Source organism: Notechis scutatus, chromosome 2 (assembly GCF_049901735.1).
Source record: "Notechis scutatus isolate UNSWTSFEM ecotype Mainland chromosome 2, rNotScu1.2, whole genome shotgun sequence".
Lineage (NCBI taxonomy): Eukaryota > Metazoa > Chordata > Lepidosauria > Squamata > Elapidae > Notechis > Notechis scutatus.
Genome location: NC_142010.1, coordinates 59,603,011 through 59,629,736, shown reverse-complemented (window position 1 = coordinate 59,629,736; position 26,726 = coordinate 59,603,011). Strand labels below are relative to the sequence as shown.

At 39.2% G+C, this 26,726-nt stretch overlaps 1 protein-coding gene across 2 annotated transcripts in view; it reads left to right on the top strand.

Moving 5' to 3' along the window:
* Positions 1 to 26,726, top strand: part of ATG7 (autophagy related 7) — a 105,218-nt gene that overhangs the window by 31,164 nt on the left and 47,328 nt on the right. For both annotated transcript variants that reach the window (XM_026680560.2, XM_026680561.2), the window contains exon 16: positions 1,932 to 2,012. In XM_026680560.2, the coding sequence (XP_026536345.2) occupies positions 1,932 to 2,012 (81 nt within the window). The remainder of the gene's footprint in view (positions 1 to 1,931; positions 2,013 to 26,726) is intronic.

The following is a 26,726-nucleotide window of genomic DNA, read 5'->3' as shown; positions in this document are numbered from 1 at the left end:
TTGTTATTTCTGAAGATAACCAATCAGCAATACAGATGGCTTCAAATATTGCTGTTAAAACAAGAATGAAACACACAGATTTAAGATATTTAAATGTGAGACAATGTGTGCAAAGTAAGATGATTAAGCTAGAATACTGTATGTCAGAAAACAACATAGCAGATCATTTTACAAAGGCCCAAGGCTCTGTAAAGCATAAGGCTTGCTGTGAGGATTATGGACTTAGAATGTAAGGTTGTATATATTGTCCTACCCAAAAGAGGAGAATGTTAGGAATGTAAGTCACCTAACAGTTATTTGGGTTGGAAATATATAAACTAGGATAGACATTTTAATACTATGTCTTTAAGAGAATCCTAAAACTGTACTTGGGTGTGGTTTCTCAAACGGCCATAAGATGGAGTCAGAAACCTGGGTTGTTTAGTCTCAGTCTCAGTGAGTCTCTGTTTCCTTCTGTTGGAGAGTTTTGCCTTTCCTCCTGATAACTGTTACTGATTGTTGATGTAAGTCTGTTACTGAACTGTTTTTTGATACTGGACTTTGATATTTGGATTATCCCTGAACTGAACACTGACTGCCTTACCTGTGAATGACTTGGATTGCTTGTTTGGACTGTGCTTAAACGTTTATTGGAAGTAAAAACCTACATTTACTGTACAGTGTATCTGTGTGCTGTGTGTGTGTTGTTCTTCCCTACTCTCACTATGTCTCCCTGTACACGCTCATTCTCCTAATGGGGAATTACTTCAACAGTATGTGTGTGCAAACGCGTACTTTGCGCAGGAGCAGAGACTTTCCAACTCACCTCCTGAAATCCTGCACTCTCCCTGTTGCTTCAGCAGCTGCCACACGGCAATCTACTTGCCGTGCAAAGCAGTTGCATTTCAAAAGCAGGACATAAAGGTTAGTAGGGGAGCTTGGGTGGGCAGGTGGCCCAACAGCAGAGTGTTGGAGAGAACCGGTTTGGTGTCCGCTGCTCATCGCCGCTACTGGCTCGGCAGAAGCGGGCCGAACTGGTAGAATACCACCACTGGCACTAGCTCAGAGAAATGCTGTAGAAATGCTGTATAGAATTAATGAGTCTTCATAGTTTATAGGGGAAGTAAGAATAAAGTTGAAAGATATACAGAAGTCAAACCATAAAAAATTGAGATAGTGATCACAACCATATGATCAAACCCCAAACTCTTTTTTTGCTAGCCCCCTACATATAAAGGGGGCAGCAGAGCTTGGATCACATATTTATGACCACTTTTTGACACTCCCCTGCCTCATGTGGCTACCAAGGAAAAAGGATTGGCTTGATAGAAGCTGCTATTTTACCCATTCAGACTGGAATAAAAAGATGGAATCCCTTATTGGACAATAAAATTATATTACCAAATTAAATTGGAGGACCTGCAACTGCAAATAGTTCTGTATTCTATTCCAATTTCATTTTATATCATATTTTATTGCAATTTCATTTTAAATTGTATTTTATCCAATTCCATTTTAAATAGCTTTTTATCAAATTTTAGTAATAATTTGTTTCTGGAACTCTGCATTTTGATATGGCCCAATCAATAAATAATGTAATAATGATAGTTCTGTAACTTTCAGAATTGGCTACCTTTTGAACAGCAGGAAAGTAAGCTTCCTTTTTCTCTGAAAATTAACCATGTGGTTAACATAGTAGCAGCATTTTCCCTTACTGCTCTTTCAGTCCCTTTCTGCAAGAGGTTTATACTCCAGGTGGTGCTGTGTGTCTGTCTTCAGAGAAATCATCTGGCCTGAATAACCATGCCCTCAGTTTCTGTAGAAAAGGCCTTCTTTCATCGTCAGATGTGTACATGTTGCCTGCATTTTCTGAATAACATGAGACCTGAGAAATTTAGCCAGGGCAATACTACTGATTTCAAAATGCTGCTATACTTCCCTTGTCTTGACAGATCCGAGGTTTTTTATCAAGATTTGATAATGTTCTTCCTGTCAGTCTGGCGTTTGACAAGTGTACTGCCTGTTCACCCAAGGTAAGTTTTGTATCTGTGTACATGCTCCCTGTGTGTGTGTATGCGTGTACGTGTACAGAATACAAATGTTCTGTAACAAACAGTTGTTTTTATTCTTTCCTGTGTGCTTGTTTTTGCGTAAAATTTTGCATGCAACCTTATAGGTTTATGTTCTGTCTCGCCTTTCCTCTTTCCCAAAATATGAAAGAGTACAAACTCATACCAACACAGGCAGGCAAGCTGGCTCGGACTTCACAGAGTTAATTCTTTGGAACTGATAATATTCTTGGCATTCCCACATGTCCTGCCTGCCAAGTCCGAACTGATAAAGTTCTACTCACAGAAAATCACAAGGCAGTCCACAAAAATAGTCATTCACGAAGAAAATCTGAAGTAAGGTTAAACTTTGTCCCGTACAAAGTTTCAGGAGAAAACACACCCACTTTTATCCCCTGTGGGATGTGGCTCAATGACTCAGCTCACTCTCTGACCCTCCCACGCCTCCTAAGTTGCTGCTCACGTTTCTCCCTACGACGCTGCTTAGGATCGAGCCAACACTCTTCCTCTTTACTCCCTGTCAGGGGCTGCTCCGATATGCCTTCCTCCTGATTAATCTCAGGCTGTTCCTCTCGGTTGTCTGATGGAACCTGAGGCATTACCAGGGAGGAAGGTCCTGGGGAGGAAGGCATTGCCAGAGAGGAAGGTCCTGGGGAGGAAGGCATTCCCAGTTCCTCCTCATCTTCCAGGTCCTCTTCCTCTGACAGGCTCGGGAATTGGGGCCACAACAGGTTTAGATGACGATTTTGAGATGTAAATTTCCTGTCAGTTCCTCAGGTATGAATACTCATCTATCCTTTTTAGCAAATACAATTTTAGATATTTTTGGTTCAAATATTAAAATTTCAATGTAATTTATGGGCAAACAAATGTAAAATGATTGTATCAGTACAAAGTGTCCTGAAAGATACTGTCTTTCATCACTTCTAAATTTTATACGGAATAAAATAATTCTTGCTGCTGTCACTCATAAATTCCCTGAAGATGGGCTCCAGCACTAGTCCGAAAGCTCAGACAAAACCTCTGGTCCCGGTGACTGACCTAGATTGGATCCTGATTTAAGGTGTTCAGAGAAATATTTGACATATTCACACAATCTCCTAGAAGAAGGTTTTTCAAAGCATCCATTGTGACAAAATCTGATTCCAAACTTAGATGCCATGTGTGTATTGATTATGCCTTCTCTGACTTAAAGTCCCACTTGATAATATATGTTCTTTTTCTCCTTTCCTTGAGTTGCCTGGTACTCCTTGTAGTTAAAGACAGTTGTTTGTGGATGGGTTAGTGCACTTCCATATGAAGTGCACTAATATTGAATATTGGATATTGAACTGTGCCAAAACTATTACTCAGGTAAAATAGACATGAATAGGAAGAATCCACCCCATAGCATTTTTCTTGCTTGCTTGCTAGTGAAGTGATCATGTGGACTCCTTCTCATCACCTACAGGTAGTCCTTGAATTACAACCATTTATTGACCGTTCAAAGTTATAACAGCCCTGAAAAAGCGACTTCTGATCATTTTTTCCCATTTATGACCATTGCAACGTCCCCATGGTCACATGAACAAAATTCGGATGCTCGGCAACTGGATTGTATTTATGACAGTTGCACTATTCATGTGATCACCTTTTGGAACCTTCTGACAAGCAAAATCAACAGGGAAGCCACTTAACAACCGTGTTACTAACTTAATAATTAAAGTGATTCGCTTAACAGCTGTCGTAGGAAAGGTCAACAAATGAGCAAAACTCACTTAACAACTGTCTCGTCTAGTAGCAGAAATGTTGGGCTCAATTGTAGACAAAAGTCGAGGATTACCTGTGCCATTCTTAGTTTCTATTCTGATTGAAGCAACATTGTTGACCAGTGTATGAACTATTTCTCACTACAGATTTATCCAGCCATCAGTTTAAAATGAAATTCAGTTCAGTGTTGATCCAACTCATTTTTCTACCTAAAGTGAAATCCAAGTCCTCTTCTTCTGACTAAGTTAGAGTGAGCCTTTTGGGTGCCCATTTTTACCTTGACATATTTTCTAACCTTTATCGCACATAGTAAGGGATTAGAGATAGTGGAAGATGCCTTAAGTGGCTGGGCTTGAGAGCAGAGATAGACAGACTCTAAAAGTTCCTGTACGAGATAGACAGTTTTATGGTGTACAAAAATAGGTGTATTTTTTAGGGCAGGAAGAGCCTTCTATATTTCATTTCAGTACCATATTTATCATATTTGTCATATTTGTAATTTAATCGTGCTAAGGTTAGTCTTTGAAAACAATAACAACAAACAAAACTGAGCAATCCCCCTCCCTACTTGATTTTGATCTTTTCTTTTTAGCGTGTGGGGAGTCCACAGAGAAAACATCGACAGTTTATTAAAATCCTTTGTGTCATGTTAGGTAAGAATGCAAGTTGTGAACCAAATAGTTTAATATAATCTTACCGCATCTATGAACACATAGTACTCTAAACGTTAATTATCCTTAAGATAAATTACAGATCGTAACTTGAGGGGCTTAAGGTTGGCTAGGAGAAATTCAGCTTCCTTTCTTCTGCAACCAGAACAAAATTTACATGAATACACTACAGATTGATTTCCTTTGTAAGTTTTACACAATTTAATAGATATTGAAGAAAATCACATAAAATACATCCAATCAAGCCATCCAAGTAAATTGGTTAGAGTTTGAATTTCTTTCATAGAAAAGCTCCACTCTACTAAAAATTCCTCTGGTGAAATGTGTTGTAGATCAAACAGCAATAGGATTAGAAGTGAGAATTAGGTACCGTAAGTCAAAAAAAAACCCCTCATTTATTTTAAGTTACGTTGAAATGTAATTATAGTTTACTTCTTTTAATATGTTTACTTCCCATTGTGACACATTATGAATATAGTTTGGGGTCCACTCGGGGATGTAGCCTACACATTGCTAAATCTAAAATTTAGGCAACAGGGCACTCTTTCAAAGGGGTAAATGCCTGAATATGTATGGATAGTTCAAGTAATTTTTAATCGTCATGCAGGATGATAGTTTACTCAGTTATGTGAGGAAGGGGAATATGATCAATTGTCCTATCTTGCAGAATTAGAAATAGTTTCTTTTTTATATTGATGGTAAGGGGTGGGTAGAGAAATCAAGGGAGAAGAAAGCAGTGGTCTTCAGTTCTGATCTACATCATCTCCAGGAGGTAACATGTCTTTGGATATCACTTCCTGAAGAACAGTAGTTCCAAATAACTTTGGGCAGCTTAGCCTGTTTTTAGGCTTCCCACAACCATTCATTGGCCAGTGAGGAAAACAGCCTGCTAAAATAAGTCTTTAGTCTGATATAGCAGGACTCTTGATATTTGTTAAGTCTGTGGTGGCGAACCTGTGGCACGCAGAGCCATTTGTGCTGGCATGCAAGCTATAGGCAGACTTACCTCATTGTGCATGTGCGCACCTCACCGCTGATTTTTGGCCGGTTTGAGGCCTTTTTTGGCCTCCCAAAGGCTTGGGGACGGCTTCTGCAGCCTTCTACAAGCTTTGTAGGCCGAAATCTAGCCCTGTTTCATCACTTCTGTTTTTTTCGGAAACCAGCTGTGAGGCGCAGTGGAAGTAAGGGGGCGGCGGGGGTAGTATGGGGGATGGGGGGATTGCGCATGCATGCATAGGGGACGTGGGGTGTGTGCATTGCCTTCTGGATACTGGCACGTGAGTGCGAGCATGCAAGTGTGTGCACAGTTTTTGGCACAGGAGCCCCAAAAGGTTAGCCACCATTGTGTTATTATTTTCCCAGATTATTCCCCTCTAAAGAGTGTCATGCTCATTGTGCCCTAATTTTCAAGCATGCTGATTACTAATGTAGTGTGTAAGTACTCTGGGTACACATTGCTAAAAAAATGTCAGGTATTCCTGGTTTTCACTTCTTTGTCCATGGCGTGAACATCATCTTTCTGTTTCAAGTATGGTGGAAACATTGGGAAGGAGAGTCAGAGAGAAATGATTTTTTTCCCCTTATTACTGTGGTGTTTTTAGAAGAGTTCTGTTTTACATAAACAAGTTTTTTTTTTTTAATAAAATACGACTTGAGCTTTGACAGCTACATTACTCCATAGTGATCATTTTTCATGTGGTAAGAATATTAAATTACTTTTATGCTGAAAAGGTTGGCACATGTATTTTCTTAACATAACATTTATTTACATGTCCTGCTCCAATTTATAACATAAAGTCTGTACTGTTTCAAGCATTGAGATTTCTGATACAAACAATGATAAATTCAATGATCTGTTTATCTGGATTCTCTGTAGGCTCCCTCCATCCCACCTCATCCCTGTAATACATTTGTCACAGTTTCACCCTAATTATTTCCTATATTTGTGCCGGAAAGGTTTTTAGTCTTTGAAACTAGATGTCAAGCTTCAAATTTCTGTGAGCAGGTGGGTTTCTAACCTTTGGAGGGAGCCATTGAGGAATTATGAAATGCTTTTATAAGAAACCAAGTTCTTAATTTTGGCTTGACAATAGCCTTCCATAGTTGCTACACTTATTAGGTGTTATATCACATTATGAGTGGAATGTCAGGCAGCTGTCTTCAAGATTAGTGATCCTGTTCACTATAGTGAACTCTGGATTCAATTTGTTAGAAAGAATTGGATCCCATAGCTGCTTAATCTCATTAACATACAAGAAAGACTGAGAAGTTGACTAGTGAAAAGACAGCATGCAGTTTCATCTAGTATCATGCATTTAATTATAGGGAATGGTTTGTCAGTCTCAATTTACCCCTATAGGAACTTGGAAAGTAAGCAGGTGGCCTCTCTTGGCCCTTGGCAAGCTGCCTACCCACTTGGAAAGCCAACATTTTTACAAAGCTACAGTTTCTAGTATCATATTTATTTGTAAAAATTCCTTTATGTAGTTCCTGTAGTTCTGATAGACATATTTTGCACACAAAAAAATCTGGATGGTGTTAGTTTTTCATTGAAGCTCTAAACATTTGGGCATTTATGATAGGAATTTATTTATTTAAAACATTTATATAGCCACCCATCTTATATCGAACTCTGGACAGCTCCCAATCAACAATTAAAAACAAGAGATTGGCTGTAACAATGTTGCAAAACTGCCTATAGTATACCTCCTTTTCCATCTAAATACTCAAGTGAATTAGGAAGATGTCTGCCTTAGCCACTGTCAAATACTATATTTTTTCTCAAGAAAAAAATCAGTCCCTTTTGCCTAGGTAACAATTTTTGCATACTTCCATCATAGTCATCTTTCTTACTGTCTGTAAGTGACATAGTCCAGTGCTTTCTTAAGAAATAGGCTCAACTTTCGGTAGTAGAAATCATCCTAGGGTAGAGGAGAATGTGACAAGGACCCTCACTTATACATGACTAATTTGTGTCCAATGTGCATTCTTTGACCAGTCTGAGCAGCCTCTTTCTGAAGGTTCCCACAATCACATTTTAAAATGCCTAATGAACTCCCTGGCATGGCTAAATCTACTTTCTCCACACCCAATAATCACCTTAGAAGCGTTAAATCTTTAGATGCTAGAAGGAATGCTAGGTCACCTGAGACTGCCAGTTCATAGGTACACATTCAAAGAAGTTTTAGCCTTTTTATTGGCCCTAGTAATTATTTTGCTTCTTTGGGTTTACATTGGTATGTCTCATTCTGGTTTCCCATTAGTAATTTAGATTTCCATCCAAAAGTCCCCCCTAGAAGTACTTCTAAAATTCTGCAGATTACTTAATTGAATTGTCCTTTCAGATGCTGTCTCATTCCAAACCTCAGATTTCATTACATATAGGGAAAAAATGGTTCTGTGATTATGAAGTAGATTTCTTGCTAATTTAGATTTCTTCCTAATTAACCCTTTTTTTCCTCACAAAAATTTCCTAGTAGGAATGTCTCCCTTATTGTTTGCCATTTTTTGGACAGCAGCAGCTTTTCCCCTTTTCCTATCACCTGTATGCCAACAATTGAAATGACCCCATTGTTCTCTCTATAAAGCTGATGCTTTTGTTGTTGGCATTCAAACAAATTTGGAACTTCTGTTTTAATACAGGCTTGTAATTATATTTATCTTCATTTGCGTCACAGACCCATAGCAGAAAAAATGTTCCATGCTCAAAACTCAGCTTCTTATCAAAATTCTTCTGGTTAATAAAGACAGAATAAAAATCTGATAAATAAAGGACAATTTTGTATGTGTGCTGCCTTAAGTGGTTTCTAAAAGTAAATGGAGTTGAAAGACATATAATTCATCCAAGGTAGGCCAGTGTTTCAGGTACCTAAAGATTAATCTGAATGCTAACCATTCTGATTTTAAAATTTCTCTCCTATTTCCCAAGGAGGGGAAGGAAAGGCAAAGAGAAAGGAAAGGCAAATATACACTGCTCAAAAAAATAAAGGGAACACAAAAATAAGACATCCTAGATCTGAATGAATGAAATGTTCTTATTAAATACTTTGTTCATTACATAGTTGAATGTGCTGACAACAAACTCACACAAAAATTATCAATGGAAATCAAATTTAGCAACCCATGGAGGTCTGGATTTGGAGTTACACTCAAAATTAAAGTGGAAAAAAACACTACAGGCTGATCCAACCTTGATGTAATGTCCTTCAAACAAGTCAAAATGAGGCTCAGTAGTGTGTGTGGCCTCCATGTGCCTGTATGACCTCCCTACAACATCTGGGCATGCTCCTGATGAGGTGGCAGATGGTCTCCTGAGGGATCTCCTCCCACACCTGGACTAAAGCATCCCCCAACTCCTGGACAGTCTGTGGTGCAACGTGGCATTGGTGGATGGAGCGAGACATGATGTCCCAGATGTGCTCAATTGGATTCAGGTCTGGGGAACGGGCGGGCCAGTCCATAGCATCAATGCCTTCGTCTTGCAGGAACTGCTGACACACTCCAGCCACATGAGGTCTAGCATTGTCTTGCATTAGGAAGAACCCAGGGCCAACCGCACCAGCATATGGTCTCACAAGGGGTCTGAGGATCTCATCTTGGTACCTAATGGCAGTCAGGCTACTTCTGGCGAGCACATGGAGGGGCTGTGCGGCCCCCTAAAGAAATGCCACCCCACACCATTACTGACCCACTGCCAAACCGGTCATGCTGGAGGATAGGGGCAGGCAGCAGAACATTCTCCACGGCATCTCCAGACCCTGTCATGTCTGTCACATGTGCTCAGTGTGAACCTGCTTTCATCTGTGAAGAGCACAGGGCGCCAGTGGTGAATTTGCCAATCTTGGTGTTCTCTGGCAATTGCCAAACGTCCTGTATGGTGTTGGACTGTAAGCACAACCCCTACCTGTGGACGTTGGGCCCTCATACCACCCTCATGGAGTCTGTTTCTGACCGTTTGAGCAGCCACGTGCACATTTGTGGCCCTCTGGAGGTCATTTTGCAGGGCTCTGGCAGTGCTCCTCCTGTCCCTCCTTGCACAAAGGCGGAGGTAGCGGTCCTGATGCTGGGTTGTTGCCGTCCTACAGCCTCCTCCACGTCTCCTGATGTACTGGCCTGTCTCCTGGTAGTGCCTCCATGCTCTGGACACTACGCTGACAGACACAGCAAACCTTCTTGCCACAGTTTGCATTGATGTGCCATCCTGGATGAGCTGCACTACCTGAGCCACTTGTGTGGGTTGTAAACTCAGTCTCATCCTATCACTAGAGTGAAAGCACCACCAGCATTCAAAAGTGACCAAACCATCAGCCAGAAAGCATAGGAACTGAGAAGTGGCTTTCCACCTGCAGAACCACCCTTTATTGGGGATGTCTGCTAACTGCCTATGCTTTCCACCTTTGTCATTCCATTTGCACAACAGCAGAAATTGATTGTCAATCAGTGTTGCTACTTAAGTGGACAGTTTGAGTTCACAGAAGTATGATTGACTTGGAATTACATTGTGTTGTTTAAGTGTTCCCTTTGTTTTTTTGACCAGTGTAGTTTGTTTTTTAAAATGACAGTGAAAAACCATTAGTTAAGCATCTTCTAAGAAGAAGTTAAAAGTTTAACAGGATGTTTGCCAGTAAAAACCCTTTGCTCTTATTTTGGGAGAATTCCTTTTTTTATACTTCAGTGCTAAGTTTCAAGGGTCTAGCCTTTATGCTTCTAAATATGATACTCTTGTTTCTTGATCCTGGCTTTTCCATTTGTGTCTGTGTAAATAGGTATGTTTAAATGATTGTCTTTTCAGATTTAACACAGCATGTTCTTCAATGGATTCTAGTAATAATATAGCCAATATCATAATCAGTCATTTGCTTTGACAGTCTATTCTGTGGGTTTATCTTCTTTTTCTTCCATAAATACTTGCCAGTCTACCTGTCTGGCAGAAATTGGCCATTTTTATTGAATTGGTTCCACATTACAGAACTCACTTTCAGAAACAGGAGCTGTTTTGATATTTTTTGAAACCCACCAAAATGTTCTAACTGATCTGAATGCCAGTTTTCCCCTGCATTTACATTTGCTCCTTCAAGCTGTAATCTCTCACCTCAAATATGACGGTATTCCCAAAAATGTCTTCCAGAAAAGATTTAGGGAGCTGCAAAGAGAAATGGAAGTCAGAGAACCGTCCTTTTGTAAATACAAACAAGACTTTAGATGCCTGCTGTTGGGAGCTACAATTAATAATTGGAAGAATTCGATTTCCTTTTAGCTTGTCAGCAGATAGAATAGAATAGAATAGAATAGAATAGAATAGAATAGAATAGAATAGAATAGAATAGAATAGAATAGAATACTTTATTGGCCAAATGTGATTGGACACACAAGGAATTTGTCTTGGTGCAAATGATCTCAGTATATATAAAAGAAAAGATACATTCATCAAGAATCATAAGGTACAACACTTAATGTTCAACTTGCTGGCAGTCTTCAGAAGCCATCCTATACGAGACCTGGTGTGCCTTTGTCCCTCCCTCAGCACTTTCCCAAATAATGAAAATTTGGGTTTTTTTGCCTTTGGAAATTCACAATGGTGCCAGTGCTACCTAAGTAGGAATCTCTTTTGTGGCAGCCCTGACAATTGATTTTTTTTCACTACCACCACCAAAGGTTTGCATCCTTAACTGTTCTGACCAAGGCTTCCGAGACTGTAATTGCACACACGATTTTAAAAACAAGTCTTGTTTTATTGCAACGCTTGGAATAATTTTCATTCCCAGCCAGTAATGAATCTCAAACAGCCCCTCGAGATAAGCACCCACCTTTCTTTCCTGTGAAGTGCTGTCAATAACAGAAGTGTCCAATGAACTAGAAAAAAAACCACCCGAAGTACAAAGAGCTTCAAGAATTAATCTGAACCGAATGAACGAATTTGCTTACAGCAAAAGCTTTGTCATCTTTTCCTGTCCTTTATACCTTCAGGGAGGGGCAATCACCTTCCAGCTTTATTCCCAAGTCACCCCTTTTGTTTCAGCTGCTCTCATCTTCTAGCAGCTCTGCACACACTGGCAACAGGCTCCCCTGGGTCCTCTGCCACGCTGTTGCCAGATTCCAAAGGCTCCGGAGGCAGCACCCAACTCCCAGATGGTCCTGGCCCCATCTCTGCATCAGACGCAGGACCCTCATCCGAGTCCTCTCCAGACTCCCTGACTGGTCCCCTTTCTTCCCCACTGTCCAATTCCGCTGCTGTCTGCACAGGCTGGCGGTGAACTACAACATTAGCATTTCATTCCTGTCCTGAAATCAGGATAGATTCAATAAAACTTCTTTCCCTCTCTGTTGTACAGATTTAATGTTTTCTTCATGGAAATTTTGGTTTTTTGTTTTTTTTTAATAGTGATTCTTCCTATATTCTGATTCCCTTCCCCTGCTTAGACTGCGCAGGAAGATTTCCTCAATGCACAATAGTGCAAATTTTGCTGCCACTTACAAGGGATTTGGTATTTGGGTTTTATGACATCTTAGCATAATTTGCAGCTGCTCAGAATGGTTGTGTTAGCTGGGCCATGGAGATTAAGTCTATCAGTGTTGGCTTGTGTTTTGCCTGATTTTCTATCATCACCGTTTCTCGGAAGCTATTTCTCCCCCACCCCCACAGTTCTACAAATGTACCCAATATATATAGATAGATGTAAATGTAGATATAGACATATCATAATAGGAATGGGGATACCACTGTTTTTCTTTTTTGGGTGGGAGGGATGAAGGGAACTCCATTAATTAATCTGTATAAAGTCAGATTGCACTTTTGTGGATTCTCAAACTTTGGCCAGCTGGGAGGCAATGATACTGAAATTTTGAAAACAGGCCAGCAAAAATGTAGATGTGACCTTGCTTATGACACTTTGGATATTAACAGAGAAAGGTAAAGACAACATAGAATTATACATTCATGCAATTGTGTGTTGTAGTCTTGGGAAATGGAAGGCTGGTAGTTTAGAAAACCTCTTAAATTGAGAATCCTGTGTTGAGTAAATGAGTAACACATTTTTGCCTTTGAGAACTTAAATTACTAATGCTCTTTCTTTAAAAAAAAATCTTTTATGTTCTGAGGTTTTTAAAAGCTTTCAGATGTGTGAATTAGATAGTCATTTATATTATTGGCAAGTATACAGAGATATAGATTACCAGGGTTAAAAACCTGGGGTGGAGAGTTTGATTCTTTTGGCTTTCTCCTGTACCTTCTTTTCCACATAACTATGAAGCAATTTGTCACTGAGGGCTTTCTTAGAAGAACTTTGAAGCATAGAGAGAAGGGAATAAATCCCTTCTTTCCCTTTCTTCTTTTTAAATCCACAAATATAGTTCCTTTGATAAACCTTTTTTTGGAATATTTAAAGCATCACATTATTATGAACATGTAATCTAATTCTCTTTAATTAAAGTTGGAGAAAAAGTTTTAATTTTCAGGCTTTGGAAAGCTAGTGTTCAGATCGTTAATCTTTAACAAGAAAGTCATTGTTTACAACTTACATATGTCTGCAAGACAATAATAGGATATTTTTTTCTGATGTAACTCAATAATGTAGAGAAGAATTATAACTAGAAGAAAGAGAGGAAATCCCACTTTGGGAATATAGAAGAGAAAGGGGAAAAAATCAACTGAATATGCAGATCTTTTGAGCAGAAATTGATTTTTACCTGAGAAGTTGAGAATAGCTGTGAAATTGATGAAACTTTTCTTTGTAAAATGATGTTCTGAACATAAGGGGTTATTCTATTGTGGTTGTACATCTGTATTGCCTCTGTCATTTATCCTTTTATAACAGTCAGTTTTTATATAATTATAGTTTTATAATAGTCAGTTACAGTGCTAATCAGTTACATTGCAGAGTTGATGTAATGTTCTAATTTTCTCTTCTGTCTGGTTTGACACAGAAAGCTATGTGACACAGCTTTAAAGTGAGCAGTGCATGGAGAGGATAAACATTGTCTTAAACAATTAAAGCTGAAGTTATCATTAAATCTTAATTGATTTTTATTGTAAGTTTCTTTCTGAATATGGACTTTTGTTTCTTAACTGAAGGACTTCCCAATATGATCCTTTCATCAGTTCAGTAGTTCACAAAAAGGCCGTGGCATTTGTAGTATAGAAGTGAGTGTTTTTTGTCTTGCATATAATTTTTTTATTTTTTACATACTTGATCTTAGCCAAAATATTATTTTTAATATAATAATTCCATCTTCAATTAAACTGTCAACTGGGTACAAATATCTTTGTAAAATGATAATCAAAATTTAAAACAATATTCATTACATCAGCATGAATTCTATATTAAAATGATAATATTCAATATAATAAAATAATACTATTTGCTTCACTCTCTTAACATATCTTCTTTATTTCACTAATCTTTTTCTTTTGTTTTCCTGTTTCTAACTTCCATTTTTGTCATATAACCATTGATAAAATAAGTCCCATGCCTCATAATATTCAGTTTGTTCTTTCTCCCTAATTGCAAGCGTTAATCTATTCATTTCTGCACATTCTAATATTTTCCTAATCACATTCTCATCTGTGAGAATCTCTTCACTTTTCCAATTTTATGCAAATACAATTCTAGCTGAAGTTAATATATGAATAATTAAATATGCATTCCCCTTACTATATTTTTTGGGTAAAATCCTCAACAAGAATATTTCTGGCTTTAAATCAATATGCTGTTTTATCATTTTTTCCATCCACGTATGTATTTTTGTCCAATTTTTTTTTTTGCTTTTGAGCATGTCCACCGCATATGATAATATGACCCAGGTATCTGATGGCACTTCCAGCATTTAGCCAACTTATCTTTAAACGTCTTTGCCAACCTGGCTGGCACAAAATGCCATCTATAAAACATCTTATACAAATTTTCTTTGTATACAGTTGACATTGTTAATTTATAGTTCCTGTCCCACAGTTTCTGCCATTTATCTATATTGTATAACCAAAGTTATTTGCCCATACGAGTGTTTTTTTATACAGGTAGTCCTTTACTTACAACAGTTCATTTAGCGACCATTTGAGGTTACAGCGGCACTGAAAAAAGTGACTTATGACTATTTTTCACACTTACGACCATTGTAGCATCCCCATGGTCACGTGATTTATGTTTTGTATACTTGACAACTGACTTGCATTTATGACAGTTGCAGTGTCCCGGCCTCATGTGATCCCCTTTTGTGATCTTTTGACAAGCAAAGTCAATGGGGAAACCAGATTCACTTAACAACCATGTTGGTAATTTAACAACTGCACTAATTCACTTAACAAAAGTGGCAAGACAAGTCGTAAAATGGGGCAAAACTCACTCAACAAATTTTTCACTTAACAACATGAATTTTTGGCTCCATTGTGGTCTGAGGACTACCTGATTTATAAAATAACTATTAAGAATCCAATTACAGACTATTTTAATGAGCAGCATCAGCAAAAAAAAGTTTGAAGAGCTGCTGTTTTTGTTTTATTTAGGTTTATTTATATTCCACCTGTAAATAACTCCAGGTACTAAACATAGGTAATACTCTTACCTCCTCCTATTTTTCATACAATAGCAACCTATGAGGTGAGTTGGGCTGAGAAAAAAACCCAGCTAGCTTTCATGCCTAAGGCAGTATTAGAAGTCACAGTCCCCCTGTTACTATCCTCGCACCTTAACTACAACCTCTGGTTCTGTTTCGGAACACTTTTTCTGGTTTGGGTTATATCACAGGCAGATGAATCTGTTTAAATGTTTCCCTACATCCATGGTCTCCTTACTATTTGAAATAAATAATTTACATTTTTTTTTACATTTTTTTTTATTTGTAAATCGCTTACAAGATACAGGTATAAGAATAAATGTAGTTTTGAATACATGAGATAGATACTTATAAGAAAAATAAAAAAACAATAGGACAGGGATGGTAGGCACGATTGGTGTGCTTATGCACGCCCCCTATAATGTATAATATATATATATATATATAATGTAAATATATAATGTATAATACGTACGTACGTACGTATGTATGGTATTCAGCTTTGTTCGGGTATTTTCCCACGTCATTATAGTTGTGCTTTTAAAGTTGTAGCAACATTTCGGCAGAATCTCATCTGCCATCATCAGGCTTCTGGTTGTGTTCGTCTGTGAGTCAGACTTTTACAGTTGTTTCAGTTTTAAATTTGGGGCTAGCCTACTGCTGTGCCAGAATGTTTTTTTCTTCATCCTGATTGGTTGGGAGTCTTGGTCTGTGTTTATTGGTCTTGGAGTTTGCTGTGTTCTGCTTGATTGGTGTTTCTAATATCTTCTGTCTGTTTTGTGGCTTTTTTTGTGTCTTGATTGGCTGGCAACATTGTGTTCCTGTATTGGAGGCTTTTAGTGCAGCTTGGCTCCGAGTAAATGGACGGCTATCAATTGTTAGGAAGCTAGGTTTCATCTGGGTGCCTGGTTGGGGTGTGTTTGAGCTGGAGGTATCAGGGGGAGTCTGTTTGTGCCCAGGTGTTTGCCTGGCTAGTGGTGTGGAGATTTTTTTGTTTGTGAGTGCAGGCTTCCAAATAATTGACAGTCTGGTGGAATCATCTCTTCTATTCATGCTTTCAGGTCTTTTTTCAATCTCTATGGCTTCTCTGATAATTCTGTGGCTGGGGTTTTCTATAGTGGCTAGGGTTTTGGTGCCATTGAAGTTGATGCTATGACCTATGGCTTTCATGTGTTGGACTAGTGAGGAAGTGTGTTCCAGCTTTTTTACTGCATTTTTGTGTTCATCCAGGTAGGTACTTATTCTTCTATTGGTCTGTCCAATGTATGTGGCCGGGCATGATGCACAGGGGACTTCATATATGCCTTGGTTTTCCAGGTCAATTTTATCTTTGGGGTTTCTAAGGATGGCTGCTATTTTTCTGTCTGTTTTGAAGGCAGTCTTGATGTGATGCCTGTGTAGTATCTTACTGATTTTGTCTGTAGTACCTCTTATGTAGGGCAGGACAGCTGTTCCATAGGTCTGTTCATCTTCTAGGTCTCCATTATGTCTCAGTGTATTTTTGTGGATCAAGCCGGTGATTTTGCTTTTGTGGAAGCCATTGGCTGTCAGTACTTTAGTCAGGGTGCATAGTTCAGTCTTTATGTGTGTCTTGTCTGCCAGGCGTTTGTTTCTAGCAATTAGTGTTTTGGCCACGGAGTTTACCTGTGCTGGGTGGTGGTGGGATTGGGCGTTGAGGTAGCGGTTGGTGTGTGTTTTCTTCTGGTATATGGTGTGTCCTAGTATGCCATCTGTTTTTTTGTAGATTAGTACATCTAGGAATGGTAGTTGTTTGTTTCCGTTTCCATGGTGAACTTGATTTTGGGGGGTGTGCTGTTTAGATGTGTTAGGAAATTGTTTAGGTTTTCTTTTCCATGGGGCCAAATCACAAATGTGTCATCGATGTATCTTAACCATAGTTTGGGTTTGTGGGTGGCATTAGCCAGGGCTCTGGATTCGAATTCTTCCATGAACAGGTTTGCAATGAGGGGTGACAGTGGTGATCCCATAGGGGCTCCTTCAATTTGCTTGTATCTTTGTCCTTTGTATATATATTGTATAATATATAATATATACCGTATTTGCCGGCGTATAAGACGACCCGGCGTATAAGACGACCCCCACCACCACCGGAAACGTCCTCCAGAAATCCCGGGGCTGCAGCGGCAGGGCGGAGTGCCAGGGGCCGTGGGAAGAGCAGGAAGGCTGCAGCCTCGGGCGGAGCGAGGCGAGCGGGATGAAGCGGAAGCGACGCAGGGGATCCAGGAAGCCAGAGGCGCTTCGCTGCGTCCAACAAGCATCTGAAAGCCGGCAGTGGATATACCGGCGTATAAGCGACCCCCACTTGGAGGCATGTTTTTCGGGGCAAAAAAGTCGTCTTATACGCCGGCAAATACGGTACCTCCTATAATGTTGGATGCAAACATTTTGTGGTATTACAATATATACATACAGATGCAATTTGACTTATAGCAAGTATAGCAAGTTTCATGGCTACAATTATCTCAGTTATGGAACAATCTTCTCAAAATTGTTTTCCCGGAACAATCTTATTTGAACCTGATAAAGCTCAGGCATGCTTTGAGGTAGTCTGTTGGAGGAGGAAGATTCTCTATTTTAAAATCTATGTCTTTGAATTTGGAATAGCTGCCAATTATATGGATTATATTTCATGTTTATATAGTTTTATGGTTTTATTTTCTAAATGTTTTTAAATAGTTCAATGTAATGTTTAGCAGCAGTATGCAATAAGTGTAAACATTATTAATACTATATAAAAATAAAACAGTGAACAGTGATATGGTCAATTAATATTTCATGTATAATGTTGACAGAGGAACGCAGTGGCTCAGTGGCTAAGACGCTGAGCTTGTCAATCAGAAGGTTGGCAGTTCAGCGGTTTGAATCCCTAGCACCGTGTAATGGAGTGAGCTCCTGTTACTTGTCCCAGCTTCTGCCAATTAGCAGTTCAAAAGCACATAAAAATGCAAATAGAAAAATAGGGACCACTTTGGTGGGAAGGTAACAGCGCTCCATGCGTCTTCGTCATTTAGTCATGCCGGCCACATGACCATGGTGATGTCTTTGGACAGGGCTGGCTCTTCAGCTTTGTAACGGAGATGAGCACTGCCCCCTAGAGCCAGAAACAACTAGCACGCATGTGTGGGGGAACCTTTACCTTATTGACAGTTAAAGTAATAACAAATATTTTATAATCCCAAAAAAGAAAACTCAAGCCTAGACATTTGTTCCAAAAGAAGAAATGCTGAGTACTTTTGTACAAAGAAAACTTATAGATTTTTTCATTAGAAACATATTTTTAAAAAATGAATAGGTCTTGCATATTTTCCTAATCCATTTGGTATGACTAGATGTTTCGGTCACTTTCTTTCTGATAGCTTTTTATCTTTCTTTATTTTATCTCAGTATAATGAGCATTTACATTTGTTTATTATAAGCTATTGTAATAGGACACAACTGGCCAATCACAGGCCCACCTGCTGCGCCCAGAGAGAATCATCTGACTCCTGAGAATCAATAAGGGAAAAGAAGGAGGTTCTGCCAAGGTTGGATGGAAAGTATCGGTATGGCATTTGTGAGAGAATTGGCTGGTGTCTGGGATGAAGGAGTGACCTCCTTAGAAATTGAGAGGTTTGGTTTTGGTTAGAATTGTGTGAAGATTTTTTATTTTATTTTATCTTATCATTTTACCCTGTGTGTTGTATGAAGAACCCTATTTTCTTTAGGTACAGTGGCGGATTAAGGCTCACTGGTGCCCTAAGCACTGACAAATTTTGGTGTCCCCCTCCTTTGTACATATGGTACAAATGAAGCCAAGCATAGGCTACATAAAAGTTTTTGTGGTGCCCCCTTTGGGCCTGGTGCCCTAAGCACGTGCTTAGTCTGCTTAATGGTTAATACACCACTGTTTAGGTTCCTTTAATAAAGTTTTTTGTTCAAATCCTAGAATGAACCAATTGCCTTTTAGCATGTGCCTCAGCTTGGCTAAGCTACTAACTATCCATTTTTTTTGTTTGGTTTCCCCTTTGGTGTTTAGCCAAAACCTGGGTGGGGGGAAGATTTCCTTTTCAATCCTTTCCTGCTATGGAAAGGAGAAACTGCTTTATAGTGAAAGGCTGGTGGCAGCAGGGATACCTATTTTTTCCAGTCACTGTTCACTCACAGGTGCGGTTACCTCATAACTGAAGTACTTAGAGGAGGGTCTGATTCAACCCTAGAGGCACACATTTCCTTTATTTCAGCTTCAAAGGGCTTTCTACTGAACACATGCAAATAAAATGATAAATTTGCAATTAGTTAACTTCAGACACATAATAGATAAGTTCCAAGTTAATATATATTTTAAAGGAACAATTAAGGATTCATAGCTTGTTAATTATTCAGTCTGCCTGTGCTGGTTTTGCTACCCTGAGCTCATGTATTCTGCTGTTAAAGCAGATATTGTATCTATATTAATCTTGCATTGCAGTCCCTAGAGAGTTCTCTTTATTTTTCATAGCATGAGCAACAGAAGTCTTGATCATTTATATAGATCTGAGTGGGATGAGTATTTATGGAGAAAAACAGTGTGTCCTGCCTTGAAATTCATAAAGGAGGAAAAGAGTTACAAATTTTGGAAAACTCAGCTAGATAGCAGTTCTTAGATTAGCTAGAAAAGCTAAGCAGCTTCAAACCTAGCTAAATGTTAGACAGATGGTAACTAGGCTGCAATATAGTCAGGATAGTCAAAAAGCATTCTGGAAGAACTCCCTTCCATATTACTGCCATGAAAAGTACATGTCCATGTTGTCATTAAGGATGAAACCACTTGAAAAAGACATTACTTATGAAATACTATTAAATAAAGCATAAATGCATTTGTATACGATTATAGTTAATTTACTTATAAAAAGAATAGCCTGATTTTCATTAAAAATAACCTTAAAGCAGGATATAGCAATACAGACCAATGAAACAATATGAAATAGCTCCAATTAAAGGAATCAGCCAAGAACAACAACTGTAATATATTAAATGCTACAGACTGATGTCAACCATAAAAGTGATTCTCTTTTTCAGTTCTGTTGAATGGCGAGATACCTGCGCTCTTAATTGTAATTGTTAATAATTTTGGTATGTTTATTTGAATATGAGCTTACTCTTGAGTGGTAGCTTATGGTAAAAAGTTGGCCTAAAATAATAAAAAACAGTGTCTCCTGATGCAATGTTTGCAGAATGGCTGTAAATAATTTTTAGATTGCTGTGAAATTGTTTCTGGCATTGTCTGTGGAAATTTCCCAAGTAATTGAGAAACTTTCTAAGCTTCAATGTTACTAGTGTAGTCTCTGATGGCACTAATTCTCTTGTGAAATTACTGCCAATTTTGAAAAGTATTTGTTAATATACAGCTTATTTTCCAGATCTTGCAAAATCCGTTTCATTCCAGTATCTGAAAAGGTATAATGTAGAGCTTTTAAAAAAGGAAACAAAGTATTCTGAAGCTGAAACAACTCCCTTACAAGAAAAAATGTAAATCATTTGAGATAATTAAATTAGTTTGTACATGATATAGAGAATGGATACAGGTATCTTGTCATGATACACAAATTTATAATCAGAAAAGTTTAAAAATGGATAAAAGGAAGTATTGATATGATATGATATGATATGATATGATATGATATGATATGATATGATATATATAATATGAGCTTCTGTGGCGCAGTGGTTAGAGTGCAGTACTGCAAGCTACTTCTGCAGCCAGCTGCCTACAATTTGGCAGTTTAAACCTCACCAGGCTGACTCAGCCTTCCATCCTTCCGAGGTGGGTGAAATGAGGACCCAAATTGTTGGGGGCAATATGCTGACTCTGTAAACCACTTAGGGCTGTAAAGCACTATAAAGCGGTATATAAGTCTAAGTGCTATTGCTATTGGATAGCACAGTTAACTGTAGAATTTGTTCCGCAAAATGTGATGGTGACACTAATTTAACAGATGGCATATCACATGCATGGATAATTAGGTTATTGAATTGATCTCCCGTGCATGTCACCCAGGTGTCCCAAATTGTCTCTGGACAACCTTGTGGGATATGCAGGGGGGAAGGGAAAATAGAATCCTCCAGTGGATTAGTTCTGTTGACTGCTAGACATTGCGGGATATGTTGCTTGTATGTTAGTGTATGGCTCCCTTTTTCATTGATTAACTTTGTAGTAGATCTCTACCTGTTGTGATCCTCAGGAGTTGTCCATCAATTTGGCACATTACATGTAATTCTTTTTGTTTGAGGTTGTGATAGCGCTGAATGAGAGGTACATACAACAGTTCCTCAATTTTCCAACCATCATGGTGTTCCTTTAGTAATGTGATTGCATCCATCCTAGCCTTCCTATGCTCATGCTGCACAATCTATCCCTAGACCTTGCTATGGTCATGTTGTGCTGTCTGTCACCTGGCCTTCCTGTGCTCGTAACCCACCATGCTGTCCATCTTCCGATCTCTCCTCACTCACATGCAGCCTGCACTGGGCCTCCCCATTGTCCCCCCAAGTTCAAGCATGGCCTGCGTTGGACCTCTAGGACCTCTTCCACATACCCCACTCCTCTGTAGCACCTCCGTCCTCCTCATCTAGGGTTCTCATCACAGTTCCCATTTAACAAACTACAGATCTTGAGCTTACAACAGCAAGTCAGGATTGTCAATAAGTGATGTGGTTACATAACATCACACTTTTTAGTGATACCAATCTGGTCCCAACTGCCACCATTACCTGAGGATTACCTATGTATTCTCTTACATTATTGCCTGTGGATTTTTATACTGATTCTTATCATTTGGTGGTGTTTTTTTCCACAGTTTTTTTAGTTGAATTTCCATAACTTGATTTTTTTCATAGAAGTCTAAGACAATATTTTTCTGTCACCATTACAAAGCTTTTATTCCACTTTCAAAAAAACTGCTATATTTTTAAATCTTGGAAGAAAGTAACAAAGATGTTCTGGACTTAAATGTCAAGATAAGGCCGCCAAGAATGCACCACTAAATATAGAGTTTTCTTCCACTCCCAGGCATGAGGCAGAATCCAGCCTTTTTCATAAAGACTGGTTTCGCTTCAGTTTTCTTTTTGCCCCATAGGCTCATTGCAGTCCTTCAATGGGCTGCATCCCGTGTATTCTGTTTGACCAATGCTATCTTGTGGATAGTTTCTACAGAAGTATTTGGTTTGGTGTCCTGCAAGCAGTAGCAAATGTAACTAAATATCAATCTTTGTGGGACATTCTATTTCAGTAAAAATGTAAATGCCTTCATAAGATTATTGTATTATTCAATACTGAATTTGTGTAAGGGTTGAATTGGTGAGATGAGAGTCCCTGATTATCACGGAAGAGGAAGCCATTTTATAAACATGACGGCTGAGGGGAAAAAAGTTTTTTTGGGGGGGCTTAAAGTTGGTGGGTGAGAAGATTCCTTGTATACTATTAGACACAGAAATTCTTGACAGGTGATTCTTTGCAGTAAAATTAATTATCTAACTTTTTAGAATTTACATGGGAATTCTGAGCTAAGAGAGAATTATCCAATTATACCTGGTATGAAATCTTGACAATTTGATGTGTGAATGGAGTTCAAGATTAAAATTGGAAATGTGAATAGTGTTTGAACATTTAGATTGTTACTGCATGTAGAGGACTTTACAATAACAAAATGAATTCTTGAATTTAAAAATCACATGTATTAAAAAAAATGCAAGAGGAAATGTAAATGTATAGGTTGAGTCAAACAGGCTAAGAGGTTGCCCCAGTCTGCCACCATTGCCACCTCCTCCTTACTCTCATAATCCCTTTAGACCATTGATGAACAACCACTTTATGGCTAGGGAGTATTATTTTAATATCACCATTGAGGTAAGGCTAAAAATTTAGGCCTGGTTTTTTATGGGGGGAGGGAGCACGGACATTGGAAGATTCAGAGAAAATTCAGTACCAAATAAGTGTTTAGGTATAGTAGAGGCTTTAATTGTTACAATACTCAACTGAAAAGGTTTTTCTCTCTCTCCAAATAATGATTTTTAATGTTGGAGGAATATATTAATGGAGGCAATATATTTTTATGTCTCATTTGCCTTTGGGCATGAGGTGGGTGGTTGCTGTTATTCTGAGTAAGTATCGTGTTAGAAGGAAATAATAAGAATTGTGATTCTGATAATTATATTTTGATGCCAGACTTCAACAGCCTGGACTTGGATATCTTAATGTGAATTACCCAATCCTGGCCTAGAACCAAGCGTTTGGGTCTGATATACATGCCAAAAAGCCATCCCAGTTGATTTACTATTACTGCAGCAAACAAGTAATAATCAGAAGAAAAGTTCGACTGCCTCATTCTGGAAAATCCTTGTTGAGAGGAGTTGGAGTCATTGCAGTTTTCTGGAATGACTGGCCATCTGATTTGTTTTGAGAATTCACCAGAAATCTTCAGCATGTGCCAATGTGTTTGGTAATCCATATGTATGCCCTCAGATCTCATATGAAGGTGTTCTTTAAATGAGGTATTGGATGGTGCAGCTATTTCATATTGTGATTTTGAAAATTGTAGCTTTTGAACCTGCTGCAGTTTACCAGGCTTCCCAAATATACTAAGACATATAATAGAATTCATGAGTAGACTAGCCATTGCAGTAAGATAGCATGATTTTAGATTAATACAAAATTATTGTTTTATTGGTTGGTTGGTTCTTTGTGTCGCCAATCTCATCCAGAGGCAACTCTGAATGGCTTACAAACATTAAAATCAGAAACATTAAATGATAAAACAGTAATAAGAATAATCATAGTTATACCAAAAAAGTATCTACTAGCCATCTCCAGAGTGATACCACATGTTGGGTCCCAAGGCCCATTGGCAGAACCATGTTTTCAGGTCCTTATGAAGGTCAGGAGGGTCGGTGAGGATCTCACCTCAGCGGTTATAATGTTCCAAAGGACAAGAGCCATGGCAGAAAAGGCTCTTCTCCTGGAACCCACCTGCCAGAATTTCTTGGCTGATAGAGTCCATAGCATGTGCTCTGTTGATATGGGTGGGATGTGCCAATCCCACTGGGGTGAGATGGTTCCTCAGATAGCCTTTACCCATGCCATACAGGGCTTTAAAGCTAATAACCAGCATCTTGAATTGTACTCGGGAGCAAACTGGCAGCCAATATAGCTTGCAGAACAGTGGTGTAACATGGGCCAGTCTGCGGGGGAGTCTCAAGAACTGCTTCAGCCATCACAATCTGCACTAGTGGTAGCTACCAAATTCTCTTCAAGGGTAGCCCCATATAGAATGCATTACATTAGTTCCAGCATGAAATGACTAGGGCTTAAGTGATTGAGTGCAGGGACTCCTGATCCAGGAAGCGACACAACTGGCACACAACATGAAGTTCGGCAAAGGCTTTCCTGGCCATGACTGTCACCTTGTCTTCAATCAGGAGTAGAGAATCCAGAAGAATTCCCAAGATGTGCACAGAGTCTGTCTGGGATAGTGCAACCCCATCCAGAATTGTTCAAGAGTCCTGTATCTCAGAGCTCCATGCATTCAAATCCATTCGTTCTTACCAGGGTTCAGCTGAAGCTTGTGGTCCCCTGTCCAGGCCCCCCACAATCTCCAGGCACTTCAAATGGGCAACGACAGCTTCACTTGAGTCACTGGAGTGGAGAATGTAAAATTGGGTACCAGGCACGTTGATGATACCTCAACCCCTGGTGGTAGATAATCTCACTTACCAGCTTTTTTTTTTAAAGCCATGCAGAGTACTAGGTCTGCAGAATGCCACAGAGGACTGGCTATGGCTGGATCTCTCACTTCCTAGTAATACTGATTAGGACTGGCCTTGAAAAAAGGAGCCAAACCAGTGCAAAAGTGTGCCTCCCATCCCCTATAGCTGGCCCAAAAGAGTGCCATGGTTGATGGTATTGAAGGCCACTGAGAGGTCAAGAAGAGCAAGGATAGTTGCACTACCCCTATCTTACTCTTGTCAGAGATCATCAACAATTGCAACCAATGCTGTTTCCATCCCATAGCAGGGCTTGAATCCCTGACTGAAAGGAATCCAGGTAATCCATTTCATCCAGGACTTTCTGAAGCTGCCAGGCAACCACTTTTTCTACCACATTCCTTAGGAAAGGAAGATGAGAGACTGGATAAAAATTGTCCAGGCAGGTGTGATCCAAGATGCTTTTTTAAGCAGAAGGCAAACAAAGGCCTCCTTAAAAGGCTCCCGTAATATCTTCTCCTGCAGTGAGGAATTAATCACTGCTTTGACCATCCTGGTGATCGCCATCTTGGAGGCTTTCATCAACCAGGAGGGACAGGAATCAACAGGTAATTGCACTGACATCCATTTCAGGAGCTCCAACCTGACTGACCTGATCTCAGATAACTAGGCAATATCCATCCCAGGCATGTCAGATGAATTTGTACCACATTCTAATTGGGAATGAATTCAAGTGATTCATTAGGTGTTAAGCACCTCTGCACATGAACATCCAAGCCCTGGCCTAGGAAGGATTGAGTGATCCAGAACAGGATTGCTGGGCAACATTCTGAGGATGCAATAAGGATGGATAAATAGTAATGTTTTGCCACTCTTACTGCCACAAGATAAGCCTTGATACGTCTCTAAGTCATGTAAGGTTGGAGTCATCCCTCATTTTCTTGCAGTGGTGCAGTAGATGTCTTTTAACCCTTTTTCAAAACCCAAAAGCTCATTGGTGAATCATTAGACGGGTTAGGAGCAATGGATCAAGAGAGACCACACAGACTTTATCTTGTTCAAATCCTTAATTACCTTCAGGACATCACCAGAAATTCGGCAGGACCATGCAGCAAGGCCTCTGGGATAGCCCCAGTTTCCTCTGAAACCTACTTGGGTCTATCAGTTGCCAGGGGCAGATCACACAAATGGGTCTGGCCTCCCTGAGGAGGTGGGCAGTAAGAGAATTTGAAGGACAGAAGTGTGTGATCTGACCCTGACAAGGGGGAAATGGACAAGTTCCCCCGTTAGGCCACGTTCCCATTGTCCTACCAAGAAAATCATATTCAGTGCGTGGCCACTGTCCTGGGTTGGATCTGAGATTATCTTGGATTGGCCCATGGCTGCAAGGGTAGCCATGAACTGCTGAGCTGCTTCCAAGGCCACATTTGCAGAAATATAATTATAAACTTTTATCTGTGGGTAGGATGCAGTGGCATCCTTTAGCAAGTTGCAATCATCCATGAAGCCATATTGTAATTTGTTTGCCTTTGAACATGGTCAGGTATGAAGAATCAGGACTATACATTAAGTTCCAGTTAAACTGATTTATTTACCATGCCTATACAAAATAATCTAGTAAAACATTCAGTACTAAATTGACACCACAGTAGACAATGGGATTCAAGAGGGCCTAGACCTGGACTGCTTGTGGAAATGTAGTGACTCCAGACTAATTTATTTCCTGACTCCACCTCCAGACTCTGCCTCTACCTCTCTACATACTCTATATGTATAGAGTAATATGTACTTGCAATACATGATGTATAGTTGAATGTTGTGCATGAATCAGGCTTCTTCAACATATCACAATAAAATCACACCATGATAAAGTGATTTGTGAGCCCATTCAACAACTGCTTGTCATTATCTTCACATAAAACCAAGCTGAAATAGATCACATTTTTAATTGAATGTTTGTTACGCAATTGGT